This window comes from Perognathus longimembris, chromosome 1 (genome assembly GCF_023159225.1).
Source record: "Perognathus longimembris pacificus isolate PPM17 chromosome 1, ASM2315922v1, whole genome shotgun sequence".
Taxonomy (NCBI): Eukaryota; Metazoa; Chordata; class Mammalia; order Rodentia; family Heteromyidae; genus Perognathus; species Perognathus longimembris.
In genome coordinates, this window is record NC_063161.1 from 236551 (window position 1) to 253967 (window position 17417).

General features: G+C 55.7%; 2 protein-coding genes across 4 annotated transcripts; one reads left to right on the top strand and one right to left on the bottom strand.

Moving 5' to 3' along the window:
• The first annotated feature begins 653 nt into the window (after window positions 1–653).
• On the top strand, window positions 654–4560 carry Arsa (arylsulfatase A). Of its 3 annotated transcripts, XM_048353440.1 has the most exons (9): window positions 654–975; window positions 1110–1361; window positions 1534–1774; window positions 1890–2108; window positions 2184–2353; window positions 2635–2759; window positions 2848–2975; window positions 3196–3298; window positions 3408–4560. In XM_048353440.1, the coding sequence occupies exons 2-9, from the start codon at window positions 1144–1146 to the stop codon at window positions 3725–3727; spliced, it is 1524 nt and encodes a 507-aa protein (XP_048209397.1). In that variant the 5' UTR covers window positions 654–975; window positions 1110–1143; the 3' UTR covers window positions 3728–4560. The 3 variants fall into 3 exon arrangements, with proteins under 3 accessions (XP_048209397.1, XP_048209406.1, XP_048209388.1); XM_048353449.1 differs by lacking the exon at window positions 654–975 and having other exon boundaries at window positions 989–1361; window positions 3421–3605; XM_048353431.1 differs by lacking the exon at window positions 654–975 and having other exon boundaries at window positions 992–1361.
• Window positions 4561–7640: 3080 nt separating this feature from the next.
• Window positions 7641–16579, bottom strand: Mapk8ip2 (mitogen-activated protein kinase 8 interacting protein 2). Its single transcript, XM_048353493.1, has 12 exons — window positions 16481–16579; window positions 15572–15677; window positions 14058–14333; window positions 13825–13918; window positions 12496–13719; window positions 12060–12135; window positions 11767–11939; window positions 11574–11683; window positions 10762–10869; window positions 10547–10617; window positions 8737–8835; window positions 7641–8562 (listed from the first exon to the last, which is right to left on the bottom strand). The coding sequence occupies exons 1-12, from the start codon at window positions 16543–16545 to the stop codon at window positions 8490–8492; spliced, it is 2475 nt and encodes an 824-aa protein (XP_048209450.1). The 5' UTR covers window positions 16546–16579; the 3' UTR covers window positions 7641–8489.
• Window positions 16580–17417: the final 838 nt, after the last annotated feature.

Sequence of the window (17417 nt, forward strand, 5' to 3'; positions counted from 1 at the left end):
TAAAGTGGAAATCAAAAAGCCCGAGTCCAAGGCTATCCAGAGAGGAAGTTAGGAACCAAGCCTATTTTTAGATGGGTTGACAAGTAGTGTGCCAGTTTAGACCAAAACTGGACAATCCAAACAACCCTTCCTCCTCCCTCGAGCCCTAACCTCCAACACCCCGACACACAGTTCAAACACCGAATGCACGTACAGGGGAAAGTCTGGCATTTCGTGTGTCACAAAAAGCCGGCAGCCCGTCGGGCTCCACCGTTTTCCCTTGGCTTTGTTCATTCACAGCCACCACCACCACCGCCTGCGGCCCTCGGGGGCCGGAGCGAACCCCAGCGCCTCGCGCCGCCCGCCACGCCTGCGGCCGGGGCCTCCCGAGGCCCAAGCCGACCGCACCGGGGCGGAGCCCCGAGCCCGGCGCGGACCGGTGCCAACGGCGCCGAGAGGGGGCCGAGGCCGGCGCGCGTGGGCCCGGCCCAGCCGGCTCCGCCGGGGGTTCCGGCTGGTCCCGGCCCCGCCCCTGCCCCGCCCGCTCGGGCCTGGCCGGCTCCGCCCCGGCCGGCCCTCGCTCAGGCCCAGCCCACCCCGGCCCCGGCCCAGCCCCCGCCCCGCCCCCGCCCCGCCTCCGCCCCGCCCCGGCCCTGCCCCGCCCCAGCCGATCACGAGCCGCCGAGCATCACGGGACCAGCGGCGGGGCCCGGGCGGCCGGAGGCGGAAGCGCCCGCGGGGGGGCACCGCCGCCTGCTGTCCAAATCCGCCTCTCCTGGGCTCGGAACCGACCTCGACCCACCGCGCCGCGGCTGCCGGCCAGGCTCATGTGACTTCCGCCGGCGACTCCCGTCCTGGGCGGGGACCTCTGGGCACTCGGAGCCCGAGCCCGGAGCCATAACTTAAAGGCGTCCGGGGAGTTATACCCCCAGGCCCGGCCTCCCGGGTACGGTCAAGTCGGCTGGCGCTCCAGGAAGCGGGCCTCGGATCGGAGAAGTATTTGGATCTGGGGTCTCAAGAGGGGAGGAGCAGCCTTGGGCTCTGTGGGAAGGCTCCAGGTCAGGCCTGGGGTCTGGAGGGGAAGGGCTAGGGTCTGGGCCTTCTGGAGTCACTTTGCCTTCCCTCCCAAGGGTCTGTGGAGACCGGCTCGTCTAGACCTGTGCCATGAGGGCCCTCTGGGCTCTCTCCCTGGCCGTGGCTGCGGGCTTGGCCTCTGCCAGACCACCTAACATTGTGTTGATCTTTGCTGATGACCTCGGCTATGGGGACCTGGGCTCCTACGGGCACCCTAGTTCCACCACACCCAACCTGGATCTGATGGCTGCAGGAGGGCTACGGTTCACAGATTTCTATGTTCCTGTGTCGCTGTGCACACCATCCAGGTAACTGAGGGACCTTTACCCCACCCTCTCCTGGTTGTCCAATTCCTTCCAGATGCTCTGTGGATTGTGGTGGAGGAGGGGACCTGCCTCTTTGTGGGGGAATCCACTGTTCTCCACTCACTTGCCTCTGCTCATCCCTGTGGGACTCAGTATCCTGTAACTTGTCTTACAGGGCTGCTCTCCTGACTGGCCGGCTACCTGTTCGGATGGGCATGTACCCTGGCGTCCTAGGGCCCAGCTCCCAGGGAGGTCTGCCCCTAGAGGAGGTGACCCTGGCTGAGGTCCTGGCTGCCCAAGGCTACCTTACAGGGATGGCCGGCAAGTGGCACCTTGGAGTGGGGCCAGAGGGGGCTTTTCTGCCCCCTCATCAGGGTTTCCATCGATTCCTGGGCATTCCATACTCCCACGACCAGGTATAAATCACCAGGGCCTCTCCACACCTCACCACCACACCCAAGCCTTCTTAATAAACCCCAGCCCCACCCCAAAACCCAGATTCCTCACTGCAGATGCCCTTCCTCTCTCCAGGGCCCCTGTCAGAACCTGACCTGCTTCCCACCAGACACACTCTGCCATGGCAGCTGTGACCAGGACCTAGTTCCCATCCCCCTGTTGGCTAACCTGTCTGTGGAGGCACAGCCCCCCTGGCTTCCAGGACTAGAGGCCCGCTATGTGGCTTTCTCCCGAGATCTCATGTCTGATGCCCAGCGCCAGGGCCGCCCATTCTTCCTGTACTACGCCTCCCATGTAAGTGACCTTGGCTTCACCCTCTTGACTGCCTGAGAGCCCTACTTGATGCTGATTCCCATCTCCACCCCTTAGCACACCCACTACCCTCAGTTTGGTGGGCGTAGCTTCACAGGGCGCTCAGGCCGAGGGCCATTTGGAGATGCCTTGATGGAGATGGATGCAGCTGTGGGGGCCCTGATGACAGTCATAGGGGACTTGGGGCTACTTGGAGAAACGCTGGTCATCTTCACTGCAGACAATGGGTATGACCCAGGGCAGGGGCTACTCCCTGCTTTGACATAGGTCAGGGCCCTGAGGTCCTTCCACTTTTGTTGCTGGCTGAAGACATTGTGAGATGGGGGTGGGAGGGGGGGGAGGGGGGTGGGGGGTGTCTTAGGAAATATTGGCCAAGTTACAACGACCCACATGCCATAGGGCAGGAAGACTTCAGGCATTGTGAGCCAAATTTATAACTTTGAGGAATGAGGCTAGTGGTAGGAAGTCCAAGGCACCTCAGTGTTGATGATCTCCTTGTGTGTCCCAGGCCTGAGACAATGCGCATGTCCCGTGGCGGCTGCTCTGGCCTTCTGAAATGTGGAAAGGGAACGACCTTCGAGGGTGGTGTCCGAGAGCCTGCCTTGGCCTTCTGGCCTGGCCATATTACTCCTGGTCAGTTCTCTGACCCTGTCCTTGTGGACCCCGGCCCAACCTTCCCAACCTTGGTAAACTGAGTGACCAAACAGCCCTCTGTCCCTAGGTGTGACCCATGAGCTGGCCAGCTCCCTGGACCTACTGCCTACTGTGGCAGCCTTGACTGGGGCTTCGCTGCCCAACGTTACCTTGGATGGTGTTGACCTCAGCCCCTTGCTGCTAGGCACAGGCAAGGTAGGGCCAGTGACCCCCTCAATCCTAGCTACTCTCTGTGAGTGTTAATATAAGCAGTCCTTAAGTCTGTGCCTTACATTTCCTTAAGTGAGTGACCTTTGAGTTGGTACCACTTCTCATGTTCTTAGGTGGGGAAGGGCGTGCACAGCTAGTGTCTACCATAAAATCTGGCAGCTCTTAAGGGACCACTCCTACTCTCTGACCCTTACTTTGTCCCTAGAGCCCTCGGCAATCTCTCTTCTTCTATCCGGCCTACCCAGATGAGGTGCATGGTGTCTTTGCCATACGGAACGGGAAGTACAAGGCTCATTTCTTCACCCAGGGTAACATCCTCTTTCTAGCTCCCTCTCCTCAATCTTGCTGACCCTTGTAGCCCAAACCCTGGCCCCTCCTCTGGCTTTTGCTTTGTGCACATAGCTGACCCCTCCTCAGGCTCTGCCCACAGTGATACTACCCCGGACCCTGCCTGCCACGCCACCAACCCTGTGACTGCTCATGAGCCCCCTCTGCTCTATGACTTATCTGAGGACCCTGGTGAGAACTACAACCTTCTGGAGGGTACAGCTGAAGTTACCACAGAAGCTCTGATGGCAATGAAGGACCTCCAGCTGCTCAAGGCCCAGTATGATGCAGCCATGACCTTTGGCCCCAGCCAGATGGCCCGGGGTGAGGACCCGGCCCTGCAGATTTGCTGCAAGCCGGGCTGCAACCCCCACCCAGCCTGCTGCCACTGCCCAAATCACCAATTCTGAAGGTACTCGGAAGGCCAGTCCCAGGCCTCTGGTCCCACCCAGCCTGGTATGTGATGACTCACTACCCTGAGGGGACAGGGGCAAGGGTGTGCAGATAGTTTGTATCTAATAATGTAATAACAGCAGCTGAGACTTGCAGGTGTGCTAATTCATCTAATCTTGGAAACTGTAAGGTCAGTACTATTCCCCACTGTTACAAATGAGGAAACTGAAGCACAGGAATGTTCAAGGACCTGTCCAAGGTCAGTCCACCAGAAAGGTTTTGCTGGGATTTGGCAGTACAGAGGTCTGACCTCAGGCCCTTGAACTTGCCAGTAAGACCTTCTACCATTTGAGCCATGCCCCCCAACTGGGCTTAGATTTGAACCCAGGCATTCTGGTTCCAGAGCTGTCCCTACCCTGATGATTGATGTGTGCACACCCGATCACAGGAACAATAAGTGCCTTTCCATACTAGGAACCAGGGAGATGGTGAGGGCAGTGGTGGCTCTCAGTCTTCAGTAGATACAAAGTCCCAGAGAGATAGGTCTCCCAGGAAGAGGCATTCATAGAGGCTCTGGAGCTGCTCGCCTTGGTTTTCATCAGAGACCTGTCTGGAGTCAGGTGATGATCTGCACATTCCAGGTAGGGCTAAGGGGTTGGGGCCCTGCCATCTCCTGGAAAAGCCTGTCAGCGATTCCTCAGATGGCCGAGTCCCATGGGACCACTGTGCACCTACTTTTAACTCCTGGCTACACCTGTGGTCCTGTGCTAGACACTTTCTACCCCCCCCTCCCAAATCAGTTTCTTAAAAACATCTCAGAATAAAATCTAAGCTCCTTTGACTTGCTCCACCTCCAGCCCCACTGCACTCTGTCCTTTAGGTCGACCTGACTTCCCTCCACAAGCAATGTTCTACCTCAGCAGAAAAGAACCTTCTCCCTTCTGTGTCTGCTGGGACATAGAATGCTGACATTCCCAGACACCTGTCACATGCTCCTCGGTGAATTGTCTAGGTGTGCTGATACCTCTGCTTGGAAAACTGCCCTTCTTTACTAATATGTCCCCACTTCCTTAATTGGGGGAAAAGGGCCCTTAATCTAGGAGATTAGGCCAGTTACAGCACAGTAGTTGCTCTGGGAGTGGGTGAGAATGAATCATGGTGGTTAAAGGTCAGGTCGGTCCCTCCCAATGAGAACTTGACTACAACAGATTTGTTGGCCCTAGGACATCCTGCAGCTTCTAAACCAGTGTCTCCCACCTGATTACAGAGTGTCAGGTGTAAGAAAGTAAGCTCTGGGGCTGGGAATGTGGCTTAGCGGTAGAGTGCTTCCCTAGCATGCATGAAGTTCTGGATTCGATTCCTCAGCACCACATAAACGGAAAACCGGAAGTGGCGCTGTGGCTCAAGTGGTAGAGTGCTAGCCTTGAGCAAAAAGAAGCAAGGCACAGTGCTCAGGCCCTGAGCCCAAGGCCCAGGACTGGCAAAAAAAAAAAAAGAAAAGAAAAAATAATAAATTCTGCCTCTGTATACCACTCTGGTGAGCTGGCAATCCCTTGTCACTAAAGCAGTGTTGCTGAAATGAAACCTGAATAGGGTAGGTAGGAAGCATTTATGCATTATTCATACAACTCTCCCATCACTTTTAATCTGGTTGAGGAGCTATTCTGACTACACCCCAAATCCTGTGCCTTGGTTGTCCCAAGACATGTTTCCTTAGGCACCCTCAGGAGCCAAGGATGGGGGCCCAAAGAATGCTTGCATTTATTATCTTAATGTAGTGACTGGCCCCAGATGGTGCCTCCGTTTAGGGTAAGGATAGAACAGGGTGAAGGAGATTGATCATATGCTATATTGAAAGACCAAATCCAGAAAAACTAGTGAATACCAAAACCCAGGCACAACCTGTAGGCAGCTTTTCCTGATCTCTCACTGGCACAGTGTGCTGCAGTGCAGATCCTACTGTGTTTATCTGCTGTTCTGCAGTACTGGGGCAAGGTGTCCTTAGAAGAAACCCATCCCGGTTCGATAGCAAAGGAGATGAGCTTAACCCCAGGAAATCAGACACATGGGATTTCAGTATAACGGAAGTCAGGGATGTCAAGGAGCCTGGAGATGCTACAGGTATTCTGTATACTGGAGCATATGAATAAAAGAAGCTCTTCACAGCTTAGAATTTGCATACTGTATGTCATTGTATATTTTGTACTTCAATAAAAAAGTCTGTGTCAAAGCTCCAAAGGAGCCCGGTGCCAGTGGCTCACACCCTTAGTCCTACTCATGAAATTGAGATCCAGGAATCACGATTCATAGTCAGTCCAGGCAGGAGTCTTAGGAGACTCTTATCTTCAATTAACCAACAAAAAGCTGGAAGTGGACCTGGGCCTCAAGTGGTAGAGCACCAGCCTTGCACATAAAAGCTCAGGGACAGCAAGCACCCAGGCCCTGAGTTCAAGCTCCAGGACTGGCACAAAACAAATTTTCCAAAGGAAGAGTTTATGTGGTGGAAGTGGAGTGACAGTTGAGTATCTAGAAATACTTTCCTGTCAGCTAGTCTTCAAACTTATACCCACAGTTGAAAGAATCTGTCCACCCTCCCATCTCCCTGACAGGCTCATGTGCATGCATGCATGCATGCATTACACATGCAATAAAAAACATGTTATCAAAGCTCCGAATGCTGTGTCATTTTTTTTGTTGCTGATTTTAAAAACGGTACCTTGGGATTGGGAATAGGGCCTAGTGGCAAGAGTGCTTGTCTCGTGTACATGAAGCCCTGGGTTCGATTCCTCAGCACCACATATATACAAAAAGGCCAGAAGTGGTGCTGTGGCTCAAGTGGTAGAGTGCTAGCCTTAAGCAAAAAGAAGCCAGGGACAGTGCTCAGGCCCTGAGTCCAAGGCCCAGGACTGGCAAAAATAAAAATAAAAAATAAAAACAGCACCTTTCCCTGGGAGACTAATCCATTTGCCAGGCTAGCAGCTGTCTATTCTCACAGACCAACTTCCTCAGGGAACCTATTGTCTATCTGGATGGGGTTAAGAGTGTTGTAGAATGGGCAGAACAAAAATACGTTGTCTCTGATTTTTCTCTCAGGTATGTTAGAAGGAGATATCCAGAACCCCAGTGTCCAAAAAGAGACTGCCAAGAGCAGGGTGGTAGCTGCAGGAGGTTACTCCCTTCCTAGGGCCACTGCCTATTTCTCACTTCTGTTCCTGAAATGACCAGAAGAGGGGGCAAAAGGGAGCAATGTTTAAATTTGCCTCTTTTGTGAATTTTTTTGATCATTTTACAGTACTGGGACTTGACCTCAGGGCTTTGTGCTTACAGATGCTCTACCATTTGAGCAACACCCCCAGCCCTTTTTTGCTTTTGTTATTATTAGATGGGATCTCTGCCCTATCTGGCGCAAAGACAGATGTATCCCTCTATGTCCACCGTTTTCTGTTGGGCTAGATAGAATCTCTTGAACTTTTTTGCTCAGGCTGACTTTGAATCATGACCCTCCTAATTTTTGCCTCCTGAGTAAGATGAAAAGAGCTACCAGCACCTGGCTCTTTTTGGGGCCTCAAGCACTGTCTCAAGTCTCATGCTCTACCCCTTGAGCCACAACTCCACTTCAGTTTTTTTGCTGGTTAATTGGAGCTAAGTTCCACAGATGGATTTTCCTACCTAGGCTGGATACGGTGATCCTCAGATCTCAGCTTCCCAAGTAGCTAGGATTACAGACATGAGCCACTGGCACCCAGCTTTTAAATAATACTTTCAAGGTCCAAATAGCTCATTTATCAAGATGTCTGCAGCACCCTCGATGACCTGGCCCCTGCTTCTCCTTAGGCTTGCACAGGAAAGACACAGGGTGCTGTGGCCATTGCCTTCTCTCTCTGGCTTCAACTTCCTTTGAGGCCAAACAGGTGTTAGAGAATTTCTGGGTGGGGGCCCCAGTACAGTGTAGCAGTGACCTGCCCCCAGCATGACCACAGAAACCACCAAAGCCTTCTCACAAGTCCCAAGAATCCATCACCCTGGGGCTTCCATTTCCATTACCACTGGCAGTATGTGGACATCCCCTTAGAAACAGCCATGATCACACCAAGCAGAGTTTATTGAGGCCATGGGCCTGGCCCACATACACAGCGGGCAGCGCACACAGGGCAGATATGCACTGGACTACAGGGGTGTTAGTGGCAAAGCAGACAATGTGTAGGGGGCACCCAGTGGGCATCCTCCTCCTAGCAGCATGAGGGGTTTCAGTGAGCATTAAGAACCACTTCCAGTTGTCCCAAAGCTTTCTTGGGCACCTCTCCCTGCTTCCCCTGGGCTCCCTGTGTGGTAGAGATGGGCTCCCTCTCTGTCCTTGTGTTCAAAGCTGGGATGATCCCTTGAGATACACTATAAAAATTCAAATTCCCTTATAAATCACAGAGGAGGGCAGGAAGGGATCACTGGAGAACCTGACTTTACCAGTCACCTTAAGTTTTCCATAACGCCCCATGTTCTGACCCCAAAGGAGAGCGCAAAGGGTAAGGTCTGCAGGCACGGAAAGGGGCAAGAGACAGAGGAGAGGAGAGGGAAGCTGAAGAACAGGACGACTGAGGACAATGGAAAGCATCAGAGGAAAAACGAGGGCAGGCACTAGGGATCCACTCCCCAGCAGCCTCACAGCCGTGCCCTGGGGATGAAGGATGAGAGTTCCAAGCCTAGAGACTCCTATGACATAAGGTACTATGTGTCCCCAATCCAGTCCTTGCCCAGCCCACAGTGGCCCAGAGCTTCCCAGCACTACTCCAGGTAGATGTCTTCTGTGGGACAAGCAAACGCCAGGTGCTCCTGGTAGTATTCCAGGAAGGCGCGGCTGTGGAGAGGAGTGGAATTCAGTCCAGTGTTCCCTTCTACCCCTACCCAGCTGTGTACTACCCCTCTACCCAAAGACCTTGTCTACACCATAGCATCCTTTGTACTCCACAACAGTGCACCTGTACCTGTCCATCATTGCCCCCCTGGAATCCTTCCCCATCTTCCCACTTACCCCACACTCTGCGCTACCGGTCTCATGGACTCCTGAGACACAAAGACATGGCAAGCGAAGCGGCTCAGCAGTGGGTGTTTGGTGATGAATCCAAAATAGCTGTGGGAAAGTTGGTAGAGAGAGCATCAAAAGCAATGACCCATCCTTGGGGGCCCCCTTAAAGATCTGGAGAGGAGAGGCAGGAACAAAGGAGGTGTGGAGAAGGCAGGAGACAAGAGTGTGGGGGCTAATTTCAACATCTTAAATTGTCTTTGCAGAGGGCTGGGCACCCAAAAGGAGCACTAGAGTTCGTCAATTCCTCAAACAGGGACCTCTACCTGGAGTTGGAGGCATCTTCCCTTCCACAACCCCTACCCCCACTCCAAGGCTCTTTCTTTGAGCCTCTCCCAAGATCACTGGACATGGTTCTAGACTGCTCCCCTACCTCTGCCTTGCTAAGGCTTCTGCAAGCCCATCTGTCTCTGCCTTTGGTCATACAAATACAGCCATTTTTTAAGCTTGGATACAGTGCTGGTTCTCAATGCATCTGCAAAAACCCTTTGGATTCTCTCTCTTCAACTGGAAAAGCACCCTACCTAGTGCTCCTGCAACTCATCCCCTTCCCACATGGGTCTCCCTTCCCTCCAAGATACCGAGCAACTAGAGTGGTCAGTCCACAACATGAAATTCAACATTTCTCCCCACCCTGAATAATGATGGCTACTAAGGCACTATCACAAGCACTTTATATTACTAATTTACAGAAAACTCACAACCACCCCATCAAATAGGTGTCTTTTGATAGAAAACTAAGCACACATAGGGTCCTATTATACCCAAGGACACACAGCTATTCTACGGCAGCACTGGAGGTAACGAGGCTCTTAGATCGTCACATCACACATCCTTACCTCATCCAAACACAGCACACAAGACTGAACTATCATCTATTTCACAAGGAAGTGAGTTAACCAGGCACTTAGCACTGATTCCTTAGTGTTCTCACTGAGGAAAGAGGGTGGGTTCTAAAGCATACCTTGGCCCTAGACTATTTGTCCAGATCATCTTTCATGGAATTGCAGCTGGATCAGTGGTCACATTGGAGCTCTGAGTTTGTGGCACCCAGATTTAATTTTATCTCCTGACAATGTCATTCCTGCCCACTGCCTTTGTGGCCTCCATGGATGCTCCCATGGTCCTGGCGGTCTACTCTGGACTGTACCCCTCAGAGTAGCATCTCAGCAGTGGCTCCCATGAAACCATCTCCATTCTCAATGGAAAAAGAGGCAAAATTGCACTCAGCCATTTTCTAGACAGCAGATAGCCATGCCCATTGTTCATGCATGAGTCCAAATAACTCCTGTGACATCTTTGACACCTGTCTCAACTCTCAGCCCTGGAAGTACCCTAACTACACTGCATCCCACCTGCTGAGTCTCTCTAGCTCCTGAAAATCATTTTTAACCTGTGGTTGGCCCTGTCTCTTGTTTCTCCTCTCTCCTTTACCTAGGATGCTAAGGCCCAGTGGGCAAGGGTCTGCGCCTAGGGAGGAAGATGGCAGCTCCCTACCACCTAGTCCCATCCTCATCTTTTCATACTGCCTGGACATTGTTTCTACCACCTGTGGATGCTTCTTCAAGATCCTTGTCTGTGTGTCTGTCTCCTTAACCAGGCCAAATGGGAGCCAGTTTGATTCATGTCTCCTAAATCCAGCACAGAATAAGCACCACGTAGATACAGGTAGAGTCCTGGATGATGGGTGGGAATTGGAGTACTTGCAGCCCTCAGGGTTTGAGGACCTGGGGGGCAGGGGGGCCAGTAAGGCTCTCACCAGCTGTTACGGGGGTGACAACCGCAGAATGAGATGTTCTTCATCTGAAAGAAGTGGCTGCAGCGCTGGAACTAGAACACAAGTGGACAAAGACATCCTGAGTCAGACAGTGGAGGCCTGTGGACTTCCTTGATACCTGTCTGCCAGCATGTCCCTCAACCAAACCCTCTTGCCTTGCCTTACCCCGTACCCCCCCCAGCCCCCCACACCCCCACCTCAGGCCCTCCTCCACTCAGACTCAGCTTGACGCCCCGCAGAGAGATCTCAAGGTCACAGGAGGCAGGAGGGCGCAGATGAACAGTCAGTTTCCGGGCAGTGGCAATCTGAGGAAGAAGTTGGGAAAGAAAGTCTTGAAGGGCCTGCCATAGCCCCTCCCTACCTCTTTCCTCAGAGGAACTACACCTCTGTTCATTTCAGACTACTTGAATATGTTGGGCACCCAAGACCCATAAAAGACAATTCTGGAAGATGACAGGGTGACCTTGGCCAACCTTGCAATAGGAATAAGCCAGTCATACCACTCTGTACTCATCCTGCTTCATCTCCCTTCTTCAACTCTAGTCAAGAGGCTCCTGTTGGCTCAGGTGCCAAGAATCCACCCCACTTCTACCTCCATCTCTCTCACTGCTTGTTCCTCATAAACTAATGAGAGCTCTAGGATGCAGGGCTGGTTTGTCCTGTTTCCATATCCCTCAAGTTTCAGTGCCAGACTGATCAGATGGACAAGTGCTTATAAATGTTCACTGTGTGGATGAATGAGTGGGAAAATAACTCCTAGGAAAAGGGCTGTGACAGCTGTTCTCAAATGTTAAACAGGAGGAGAAGACCAATACAAAGGCAAAGACCCCACTGGCCTGGCCAAGAGGCTTGGCCAGTCTATCTGCTCAGGCCTTTGAATTAGGGTGTCTACCCATGACCCATCCCTACAGCATCACCTGCATCCTCCCTGAGGAGACTGGAGGCCAAGAAGCTATGTCAGCCTATAGGCCTTTTTGCAGGCCTTATCCTATGCCACAGCTCCACTCACCTTTTGCATGGCTGCACACAGGATGCCATTACCCTGGTGACATGGCACCTCCACAGAGCCCAAGAATTGTACATCGAAGCGCTCTACCCAACAGGGGCTCCGCTTGCTCCCTAGGAGGTCACAGGGGCCCAGGTCAGGAGTGATAGATGGGAAGTCTGAGTGACAAACCATGCCTCAAAGATGGCGGTCTCACCTAGCAAGTCCTTGGCAGGGCCAGGCACTGCATGGGCATAGAAGGCAGGGAACACACCACGCTCTCCTGTGCGCATGTTGAAGCCACGGAACCAAAAGTCATCTTCTTCAGCCTCGACCAACACTGGATCATCCACATCTAGCTCCAATTCATCCGGATGACGAGGGATAAACCTGAGGTCAGACAAGGAAGTTACTGAGGCAGAACAAGCCTGGGTGGGTTGTGTCCCACAATGTCCTGTGGAATTTGTGAACTAAGGCTGAGGATCACCGTCATCAAGGATGCAGCTATACCTGAAGACAGCCCGGTGAGTCTGCTCTCTTTCCTCCCCATTGACCAGACAGGAAAAAAGGCCAAAGGACTCAGTGCCTAAGAGACCAACAGGAGAAGCAAAGATGGAGAGACTCAAGGGGAAAGGAAAGTACTTGAAGTCCTGACCTTTGGCTGCAGCCAAGTCCCCTCCTCCTCAACAGGCTGTTGCAGGGTATTCTAGGTCAAGAAGGGAGGAAGGGCCAGCCACTAGGGACTGGGACAGAGTATCTCCCAACTCTCTGCCCAAAGAGGTACCTGGAGAGGACTGATGCTCATATCTTAGGGGAAAAGTCAATGTTAAGCCCTAACCACTCCCAGATTCTAAGGGCTCCCAGGCATTTTGGGGACCAATGGGTCCTGAGACTAGAGCAGTGCTTTTTTTTCTTTTGGGCCCCTCTTTCCCCAACTCCTACTCACTAGAAGATCGAGATGTACTGTTGACAAAGACATTGAGGAACTTCTTAGAAAAGGTGATGTCTGGGCTGTCGGGAGACACATCTTCAGGGATCTGCTCACCACCGAGAAGTGTAGTGCCCACCTCCTCCTCACTGGCCTCACCACCACTGTCCTCTTCACTATCGTTGCCCAGGCCCGCACAGCGTCGCAGGCTCACCAGCTCTAGCTGTGTGTGCTCATCTACCACCAGTGTGTACTTGACTGCATCATATACCAGTGATGCATCCAGTGGCACAGTAGAGCCTGCACTCCTGCCCTGAGGGAGCCCCACACTGTCCTCAGCATCGTCGTCGTCCTCCTCCTCATCTTCTTCCTCAGAGTAGGCAGCAGAACAGGCACGACCTGGGCGAGCAGCTCGGCCAGGTGTGGTCCACAGAGGAGTGATGGTGTCTCGCGTCGGGTTGCTGAGGAAGAGGCAGGGCCCAGGCTGTGCTGAGCCTGGCCGAGGCGTTGTGGGGGCCTGTGGGGGCGGCCCACACAGCGTCTCCATGTCCACCAACTCCACACCAGGGCCTGCTGCTGCTTCAGGGTCTTGGGAGTCCTCTGTGGCTTTGCTGGACAGTGACACAGGCTCCCCAGGCAGGCGCTGTGCTGGAGACAGGCACTGGCCAGGACATCGAATGGGGGAGGAACCCTCAGAGATCATGCGGCTCACCAGGTTGCAGAGCAGCCAAGGTGAGTCGGCGTCTTCACTGAGGTCTGGCTCAGACTCTGAGCCCGATTCATACTCGCTGTTTGTGTCTTCAGGGCCCACAGGCAGGAAGGCAGGGCGGCGAGGAGGTTCTTGCAGGGGCTCTGGCTCTGGCTCTGAGGCTGGTGATGAAGCCTCTTCAATGGAGTTGGTGAGATGTGAGGAGCGTCCACTGCTGCTGCTGCTACCACCATCACTACTTAATTCCAGCTCAGTTTCGGAGATAGATGAAATCATTCGCCCTAGGCGTGCGCCACCGGTGTCCTCTGAGTCTGAGCCAGGGGATGAGAGCTCCTGGCTGCTGCGCCGCCCGCCATGGCCCCCACTGGAGTGGCTTCTCAGGTCAGCCTCAATGCCAGGATCAGAAGAAGGTGAGGCCCCACCTGGTGCTGGGGGATCCAGGGGTGGGTTCCCTTCCCAGTCGCAACCAGGGCACACCAGGGACTGCACCCCACAGGGTTCCTCTTCTGTGGGCAGCAGGGGGCCAGGGAGCTCTGCAGGGCAGGGGTTCTAGTTACCTTCACCTGCATCCTGGCCTCCTTCCAGTAGCCAGCCATCCCTCCCTCCTACCAGTGCCCCTGCCAACCCCCACCCCTCACCTCTGAGGGGTTCCTGAACTGGTGAGCTCAGTACAGTCTCCTTCCAGGAGGCTGGGGCTTCCGGGGCAAAGCCTCCATTGTTGTTCAGAGAGTCCTAGGAAGAGGCACAAAACAGCAATGCTGAAGAGGGTTTCAGCAACCATGAGTGGGAAGAATCTGAAGCCATGGGGTACAGAGTCTAGGTACTGTTAAACAAAGATCAACTTTAAAATTCTGTGAATCAGGAGGCTCACCTGGGCTCCCAGTGTTGTCAGGTGGAGTGTGGTAGGTCGGTGCTTGTGGGGCTCCTCCAGAGAAGGGGAGGGAATAAGGGGCCCCCTGTCAGGTGCCTCTGTATGAGTTCTTCCTACCTCTTTTCCCTCCCCATCTCCCTCCTCCTCTTCCTCTTCCTCCTCGTCCTCCTCCTCTTCTTCTTCTTCATTGTCATCTATCATCTCAAACTCCTGGAAGTCATCCTGGAATGAGCAGATGGGGTGCGCCTGCTCCGAACGCCCCAAGGAGAGGCTGTCCTGCAAGGAGGGAGGAAGCAGGGCAGCAATAGTGACCTGGGGTCCCAGTGGCTAGGAAAGGGGAGAGCTAAAGTCAAGGGAAAGCCTCTTCTAGTCACTCAGCTTCCAGCAACAGAGTGGTTTTTTTTTTTTTTTTTAATCTGCTTAAGGCTCATACAAATCACTCCATTTCTTGCAAAAGAGCCAAACTCCTGAACCTGGGTAACATTATCTTCAGAGCGGCTGTAGTCAACCTTTCAGCCTCATCTCACCCCTAAACTCCATCACATTTAGCACTGGCACTAGCACATTCAACACATAATTCACACTGTTCATGACTTTTGGTCTGTCTTCTCCACCAGACTGAAAACCCCCACCACGGGAGAGTTATGTCCACATCATACATATCACACATCCCTAGGAGCGGCACGTGGGGCTTGGTGGATGTTCAGTAAGTAGCAAATTAATGCATAATGGAGAAAAATGGCACGGAGAGAATTCACTAAGTTTGTACCAACCCAGAGTCTTTGGCACAGTCAATCATTCCTTTTGCCAGCAATTCCTTTCCTACCTACCCCATCTACTTAGCTCCTGCTAACCTTAGGACATGGCTGTCCCTCTGTCAAGTCTCCTGATTCCCCTAGTCTGGATCCAGTTCTTTTCCCCCTCATTACAACTTGTGTCTGGGGGAAAAATCCAGCCCATGAAATTTAAGTAGCCATTGTCCTTGACATGTATTTCTCCCCTAACCTGCAAGATCTGCTGGCAGCTGTCCTAGTCCATTCCCAGCACCTGGAAGCCCCCAGCACTTAATGGGTGGCCATTGAGCAGAATAAAATGAATAAAACAGAAGGGGGGAGGGGCAGGAAGCTGGAGAGAAAAGATTTCAGGAGGAAACAGAAAGAGGGAGGCAGAGGTTCAGATATACTTGAAAGGGTTAAGTCTTTATGGAAGTAATCTGAGGGCAGAGGGCACCCTAGCCAAGGTGCACATGCGCGCGGCGCGCGCGCACACGCCTCCCAGTAGTGCCTAGGTTGGGGAGAAGTACTAGAGAAGGTCCTCTAGAGGGCCTACAGTGTGTTGGGAAAGAGGACTGATGCCAAGGAAGCCTCAAGGCCGTGGGGCTAACAGCAAGGGCAATCAGGGAATTTTCTGCATATAGGGTCAGACTCACCCAAACACCCAAGTGAACATTAGACAAAGAGCCCAAGTGAGGCTGTTATTTGATGGGGTTCTGTACTCCCAAGCCCTTTCCCTACCTTTTCACAGTGGTCTGAGTCGTAGCTGAGGCCCAAGCCACAGTCATCAGTGATCTCAGACAGGTCTTCATCATCAAACTCTTCCAGGCTTATATCCTGGGGAGGCCTGGAGAGGATGCCAGGGTCAGAGGGCCTCCGACCCTGGACTCCCTGCTCGGGGGCGGATCCGGAGGGCGATCTCCAGCTCTCAGGCCCCCAACTCCCAGGCCCACATGCTGACTTCATTTCATCGCAACCCCAAGCACTGCTACTCAAAGAAAGGATCTCTAAGGGCAGTTCCGAGGAACCACCCTTCCCCCAACCTCACCGGCACCACCTCCGCTGAGCTCCGGGCCCCTGGTGGGTTACCGCTTCAGCCTCAGAGGACTCAGCCAGAGCTAGCGGGGAGGGGGGAGCTAAAGCTGCGCTGTAGGAGAGGAAGGTCCAGTTTGCGTCCCCACCCCGCCTCCCCGGCAGGCCTACAGGGCGGAGACCCAGCTCCCCACTACCACAGTCCCCCAGAGACCCAGGCTTGATGTCACCGCGCTCTCTTCCTGGGTCCAGCAGGCCGGGCCCCAGCCAGGCCCAAGGGACGCCGCCACGCACAGCGGCCGGCTGCGGGACTTGGCCTCTCGAACGGGCGCCCGGAACCCCCACCCGTGACTGGGCTGCCTGGGCTGGGTCGGGCTCACAATCCCGACTGGAAACGCGACGGGGCTGGGGGGCCCGGGTCGGGACGCCGGAAAACAACGCGGGGATCTGCGCTGGGGGAGGGGGGTAGATGGGCGGCAGCGGGCGGAGGCCTCCAGACCGGAGGCCGCGGGGCGCCTGGGCCGCGGTGGCGCGGCGGGGCTGAGGCGGCTGGAGGCCGGGGCCGAGGGGCGCCCGGGGGCCCAGGGCCCACCCGGCCCCGGGGCGCGGAGCGCGTACCTGCAGCCCGGCGGCGACAGCGAGTGGAAGGTGGAGAGCGAAAACATCTCTGCGCGATCCGCCATCTTCCCGGGAAAGGCCGAACGGCTGCGGGGGGAGGGGGAGAGCGAGCCCGCACCCCGGCGCCCGTCCGCGGCCTCGGCCGGCGCTCACCTCGTGACCCGCCCTGCGACGCCCGCCCGCGACGCCCGCCCGCGACGCCCCCTCGCCGCCCGCCAACACCGCCGCAGCGAGCTCCCGCAAGGCGAGGGCGAGGGCGCGGGCGGGAGCGGCGCGGGGCGGAGCCTGCGCGGTGGGGGCGGGGAGCGGGGCGGCGGCGGGGGTCGCGGGCGGACGGCTCCGAGGAGCGGGTGGGGGGGGTCGCGGGCGAGCAGGGGTCGCGGGCGGACGGGCGGTGGCTCCGGGGAGCGGGGCGGCGGCGGGGGGTCGCGGGCGGACGGCTCCGAGGAGCGGGTGGGGGGGTCGCGGGCGAGCAGGGGTTGCGGGAGGGCGGGCGGTGGCTCCGGGGAGCGGGGCGGCGGCGGGGGTCGCGGGAGGGCGGGCGGTGGCTCCGGGGAGCGGGGCGGCGGCGGGGGTCGCGGGCGGACGGGCGGTGGCTCCGGGGAACGGGGGGGGGGGGGGTTGCGGTCGAGCAGGGGTCGCGGGAGGACGGGCGGTGGCTCCGGGGAGCGGGGCGGTGGCTCCGGGGAGCGGGCGGGGGTGGTGGCTCCGGGGAACGGGGGGGGGGGGGTTGCGGTCGAGCAGGGGTCGCGGGAGGGCGGGCGGTGGCTCCGGGGAGCGCGGCGGCGGCGGGGGTCGCGGGAGGGCGGGCGGTGGCTCCGGGGAGCGCGGCGGCGGCGGGGGTCGCGGGAGGGCGGGCGGTGGCTCCGGGGAGCGGGGCGGCGGCGGGGGTCGCGGGAGGGCGGGCGGTGGCTCCGGGGAGCGCGGCGGCGGCGGG

What these genes read in the sequence shown, in the direction of transcription:
- Mapk8ip2 (XM_048353493.1), bottom strand. Translation starts at nt 16,545, where the DNA reads ATGGCGGATCGCGCAGAGATGTTTTCGCTCTCCACCTTCCACTCGCTG. An exon ending in TGACAACACTGGGAGCCCAG is followed by an intron (nt 13,919 to 14,057) that starts GTGAGCCTCCTG and finishes GCCTCTTCCTAG; the next exon opens with GACTCTCTGAACAACAATGG. An exon ending in TGTCACCCCCGTAACAGCTG is followed by an intron (nt 8,836 to 10,546) that starts GTGAGAGCCTTA and finishes ACTTTCCCACAG; the next exon opens with CTATTTTGGATTCATCACCA.
- Arsa (XM_048353440.1), top strand. Translation starts at nt 1,144, where the DNA reads ATGAGGGCCCTCTGGGCTCTCTCCCTGGCCGTGGCTGCGGGCTTGGCC. An exon ending in TTCCATACTCCCACGACCAG is followed by an intron (nt 1,775 to 1,889) that starts GTATAAATCACC and finishes TCCTCTCTCCAG; the next exon opens with GGCCCCTGTCAGAACCTGAC. An exon ending in GGCTCATTTCTTCACCCAGG is followed by an intron (nt 3,299 to 3,407) that starts GTAACATCCTCT and finishes ACCCCTCCTCAG; the next exon opens with GCTCTGCCCACAGTGATACT.